The sequence below is a fragment of the Plodia interpunctella genome, chromosome 18 (assembly GCF_027563975.2).
Source record: "Plodia interpunctella isolate USDA-ARS_2022_Savannah chromosome 18, ilPloInte3.2, whole genome shotgun sequence".
In the NCBI taxonomy this organism is placed as follows: Eukaryota; Metazoa; Arthropoda; class Insecta; order Lepidoptera; family Pyralidae; genus Plodia; species Plodia interpunctella.
Genome location: NC_071311.1, coordinates 4,126,187 through 4,132,186, shown reverse-complemented (window position 1 = coordinate 4,132,186; position 6,000 = coordinate 4,126,187). Strand labels below are relative to the sequence as shown.

The window sequence follows — 6,000 nt, the reverse complement described above, 5'->3', positions numbered from 1 at the left end:
ATGTTTTGGTACCTTCAAGTTTTAAATAAGTGTTGTCATTTATGAATGACATCGATTTAAATTTTTACCGCGCTTTTCGACGTTTTACTCGAAACAAGCCTTTGGCAAATAACGGCGTTTTAGTTATACCAGGGCAGAGGTATACAAATACACATATATGCTTCTTCTGTCGTCGGGTGTTAAAAGGCCCAATTATGAACATGTTTATTAAAAAAAATTGGGATACTAAGAGTTTAAAGTAAGAATTTTTCAAACAGACAGATAGATATAACTGTGAATGTAAAATTTCAAATACTACCAGCCGTTTTTCGGTTTCTGTCAGTCGGCCACATTACAAGACAAACGTTTACATAAATCACATTGTTGTCCTGAAGTCTATACAATGCTATACATTTGGCACCAACAAGTCATTATATGCAAATAGACAATAGAAATATGTGGTTGATATACCTACATGTAAGTACGTTTGTTTGTCCCGTGCTAATTAACTACGGGATATGTAAATTTCGCCGAGTGAATAGGTAAGTACGTACCTACCTAAGTAATAATTTTCTGCGATAATATACGCATATAAAAATCAGTGAGGATAAAAAGCGAAAAATTCCACTATTAATTTTGTGTATACTTTATGATTTTTTGTCATCATTTGATTTTATCAACAATCATAAAAATCATTTACTCAGATATTACTTGTATCAAATTCAAAACTGCGAAGAGGCCTCGCGAACTTGACATCGCAGCGACATTTACGTTTGGTCTAGGGCCGCCACTGTGTACCTACCTATGGCACCTACATACAAATAATGTAATGTGTATAATTGTTTTGTTTATTTTTTCTTGCCGAATAAACTTTATTCTTTCTTACTTAAGACGTCTTTACCCGTCGTCGTATCATGCGTCGTTTTAGTATATAGTCTTTCAAATCGGTATGTTACTTAATTAGAAGTTTCAATTGAGAGCCATGCCCCATTGCTCAACCGTGTTCCGTTGCAACTATTCAGTACGTTGCAGCTCCGTCGTGTTCTGTTGTTTTGTTGACGTGCGTTGAAAACTCAATAAAATTCTGACAGAATTCGCTATTCTGACATCAACTTGACGGAGCGCAGCCGCAGCGGAGCAATGGGGAATGGCATTTATCGGAATTCAGTTACAAAAAATTCAAATTGCGGATCGAAGAGATCGAGCGAACAAAACGAATCAGACAATATCGGGTAATGCTGAATCGGTAAGAATCTCAACAGACGCCGACTTTCCCACCTCCAGAGAATTGACAGAGAAATGATTCGATTTCTCCATCCAGCTCGCTGAGCGTTCTTATACACTGGACTATGCTACTTATCGTTTTAATCAATATACCGTGCCGATTCTTTTTTGTTACTTCCTTAAAATTGGTTTTAAAAACCAATTTAGATGTACAATGGCAGAACAAGATAGCATGGCGCAAATGTTTTTCCGCAGAGTTGTTATTGTTTAACAAAGTTTGAATTAATACGGTAAACAGTCGCAAAAGAGTCTTTAGTTGACAATTTTCGACTCTTCAATTTCTCCCCGCCCTTTTCCTTCCTTTATAAAAAATATACTTAATAAAAAACTTGGAACGGTTTCAATTTCTGAGTTGGATCAAATAAAATATACTTACTTATTGTATTTCTTACTCACCGTTGCGAACATTTATAATAAATGTTACATTTTTTGCGATTCGACAAACTTGAAGTCAATAATTGTAGACTTTTTTCATAATTTCCTTATGAACCTATGTTCAATCCTTATTTATTCGTAAATTGACGTAGATTTTTGACAAAAAAATACCTTTGAAGTAACGAAATAAACATACAAAAATAACTATAGTCTCTATCAACTAACAGAATCCGTAGCTGTGTTTTGTATAACAAGAAGAAACCTAGACCTAAATGGAGTCTAAACTAAGTAATTTTAGAAGAATTCAATTTTTCCCTTTTGAAGGTATGGTTCCTTAAAAACGATTAGAATCGAATAAAATTAGTAGACGTAGGTAAATTACAATTTAGAACTTAATAGGTAATCCTCTCGTACTAATCAAAAAGATTATACCAAAATCCTGTTAAATGAGTTGGTTGGACACAGTAGGTAAGCTTAGCATACACAAGGCATAAACTAAACCCATTTAGGCAATAGAAATGGATTGGATAAGAAAAAAACTATCCACTATCACCATATCGTACTTAATATTGATATGTGTGCCAATAAGTGATTGTAAAAACAAAATAGGTAATCACAAAAAAAAATCTGACCATCGTCCTTGCTGGAAGACAGCTGCGGTTGTAGCTGTCATAATCTTTCGTAGCTATGTCGTGGCATGTAGAATCCTTTTTTTCTCATTACAAAATGTGATATTATAGCACGAATTAAGTAAATTCGTGGTAAACCACCAATGTAATCGTATTGTCGGCTACACACTGTTGCCAAACTCAGACATTATGCTTCCGACGCGAATGCTTCGTGCATTCGTATTCGCATTGCGTAGTTTGTATCATAGCTTTTATTTATATTACCGCAATTTAAAACTAGCAATGTATGCCTAATCCGCCAGACTGTAACGCGTTTACCTACATTTTGCCGGTTTTACATTATCAGCAAACAGCCAGATGTCGATGCGATGAACCTACATTGCGTAGTTTGTAATAAAGTGAAAACCAGCGATGTACGTCAAAACCGCCGCCCGGCCTTCGTGCCGCCGCCATCTCAGATAATTTTTAATAGCGCCATCTATATTGTTTTGATTAGAAATGGTACTACCAAATTACATTTTTGTATAAGCATGTGCGCTGGTTATAAATTTCATGATATAAAAAAATGTCAATAGATGTCACTACAAACGCATCTTCAATGTATGTAGGTAATTAAATAAACATTGGAGATTAAAACAAAAAATGTCATTATGTGATAAATATTTATATGCTATTTTTGTTAATCGGTTTATGAATAACGCATAGACAATGTTTGTTAATCTGTGGAATCGACGAGTTATTTGTTTATGGTCCAGTGGCTGCATGGGCTTAGATCCTTTTGCCTTTCCATATGGATAAACTAAACAAAAAAAAATGTTTATGGTCCATCAAAATGGCCGACTACAGTGATGTTCCATCGGGGTTTTGTATTCTTTGTTTACCCTAAAAAGTCTATTTTTGTTTCTATTTACTGACTTAAATGTGACAACATAAAATGTTTATAGGTATAAAAACTCTGAACATTCGTTATAATTCGTACAAGTGTGTGATTTGACATAAATCTAGTGGTACCAGTCTCACCTTGTAAAGAAAAAATGGGGAATTGTTTTAGTAGCACAGGGGAGAAGGATTCCAAAAATAAGAATGAAAGGGTTAATCCACATGAAGAAGACTCGCGACAATTTCAAACCCCAGTGCCGACACCTCCTCCGGATCCTATTAGATCAACTGTAAACCAAGGTACAGACACCAGCGAGGTCCCTCCCACCCGAATATTTGTCGCCCTGTATGATTACGATGCCAGAACAGATGAAGACCTGAGTTTTAGAAAAGGTGAACATTTGGAAATCCTAAATGACACGCAGGGAGACTGGTGGCTAGCTAGAAGCAAGAAAACAAAACAAGAGGGATACATTCCATCGAATTATGTCGCCCGCTTGCAATCCATAGAGGCCGAACCGTGAGTAATCAGTCAGTTTTTATGCAATCAGTTTAGTAGTGAATGGATCCTGTGCGATTTCTTTTCCTGTTTATTGCTGTTATAAATTCTGTCCTACTATGAGTACATTTTTGTACAAATTATTAAATGGTACACTAAGTACTATAATAAACATTCGAGTTGTGTTCAGGGTTGTTTATAATTTGTTTTTGTACTAAGTTTCTTACACCTTCTGAACTATAATTTTAATTTATTGATTTATTACTTTTATAAGTAAGTGTGTAGGTATAATGTAATCAAAATCTATTTTCATTGAAATTAAAACAAAAAAATATTTTATAGAAAGAATAAGGAGTAAAACCACAAACTGCCTATTCACAGGTGCATTTCTGTAGTAGTTAATTATGGTGAATCAATGATTTCCTTGGTAACTATAATTGATAACTCAATTACTATTAATCAGTTTTGTTTCATATTATTATGCAGGTTCCATGCCCCGGATCTAGGGGGAACCTGCCAGGTTCTGGAATTTATGCCCAACTCTTGCAAATGTTTTTATTTATACTATTTTTCCCAGATACTTTCTGACTACATTGTGCTACTGTTCTGTCTGTCTTAATATTAAATATAAATTTATTGTAAAATGTCTAAATGACTATAAATTACTTTTTTGTCATAGTGATGATAGACATTATTTTAATTCAGTAATATCCAAATAGTACAACTAACATTTACCTGTACTTTGCATACAAATATTATTGTATTCTGGTGACCAAAAGGGTGATTGGACCTTCCACTCTATGACCATTTCGCTTTGCATGGGGTCATTTATATAGTATGTATAAAGCTTTGAAAATAAATTTACTAAATAACAGAGAACATTGCATCAATTTAAAAGAAACAAAGGTTAGAAACAGACAGATGCTATGCACGACTTTGTTGATTAGTATACATCAAGTATAGTGATGCGAATTGAAGAATACATAAAAACAGACAATAAAAATGGGTGCTGTGTAAATTGTTCAAATAGATTTTTGAAAAAGAAGAACGGGTAGTCTGAAGAAGAGATGGATTGAGTGCATTTGGCAGGATATGGCTATAAAAGAAGTAACAGATCGGTTTACATCAGACAGGGAGAAGTGAAGGACACTGACATGCTGTAATGACCCCATATAAAGTAGGATAAGGGTAGGCTGATGATGATGATGAGATTTTTGTGATTTTGTTTTGATGGGAGCATTCATGAGTAAATGTGTAATTTAGTTGGGCATGAACGAAACACACTGTAAAAGTACATTTCATCAAATGAGAATTGATCGTTTCGATTTTTTAATAACCTATCTTCGCGTACAGCGGGATGGCAATGTCGGCCTCGCTTTCTCGTCACGCCCAGACCACTTGCACCTCGTTCATATTAGAACTAAGAACGCTATTACAATAATAATTACAGGCGTGGTAAACGCTTCTGTTGTTACGCAACTGGCAGTGTTGGACCTACTAGACAGCTCGCAAGCGAAAGTAGGCATCGCCACACGAAGACAAATCGCGTATTGATATATGTTTTGGGTGACCCACCCTACCCTAGCCATCATTTATCATACAATTTTCTTAATGAATATTCATGCGTGCTAAATGCACTTCCGAATCCAATAACATTATTTTTACAGACTGGCGCCACTGTCTCGTGTTTATTATATTGACGATATTAATTCGTTTTTATAATTTGTCTCATAAATCAAATTATGTAATTTATTCGATCAACCTAGTTAGATTTCATTAATTTCAATTAAACATTTGGACACATTTTCATAAAAATCAAGTAAAATAGGGAACTATGGTACCTACTATTCTTTATTATATATATTATACCTACGCGCCGTACGCACCGCAGGGACTGCCTATTTAGGCATTTAGTTCATAGTCAGTTGAAAGATTAAGTAATTAATGGGATAAAACCGTAAATTGTAGTCAAATATTAAACTGGTATATATACATAATATGTTATTTTATATCAAACCATAAACACAGTACCTATAATAAAGAGTACATACAAGGTTTCTCTGAAACAAGTTTAAATTAGGGCTAATGTGTTAATGCTAAAGCTGATTTTACGGTTCTTACGGCTCACTATTGAAATTTTACGGATATCTGCATGCCGAAAATAGTGGTATCACGACTTGATTACTACGAGTCGACTTGCATTTTTACCATGTTTCCGCCAATGCATGTTGCCTTAACATTGTCGTAAAAGAACCTTTGTGACGTGGATCGGCAGTTTTGTCAGCTCCACCGAGCCACGATCCATCCGACACCCATTTGCCATGTTTAATGATACGTGAAGGACGGCCATGCTTA

General features: G+C 34.9%; 1 protein-coding gene across 1 annotated transcript in view; it reads left to right on the top strand.

The window, feature by feature from the left end:
* The first annotated feature begins 3,078 nt into the window (after positions 1-3,078).
* Positions 3,079-6,000, top strand: part of Src42A (Src oncogene at 42A) — a 48,404-nt gene continuing 45,482 nt past the window's right edge. Inside the window, exon 1 of the mRNA XM_053758197.2 lies at positions 3,079-3,666. Within this exon, the coding sequence (XP_053614172.1) occupies positions 3,302-3,666 (365 nt within the window). The 5' untranslated portion in view covers positions 3,079-3,301. The remainder of the gene's footprint in view (positions 3,667-6,000) is intronic.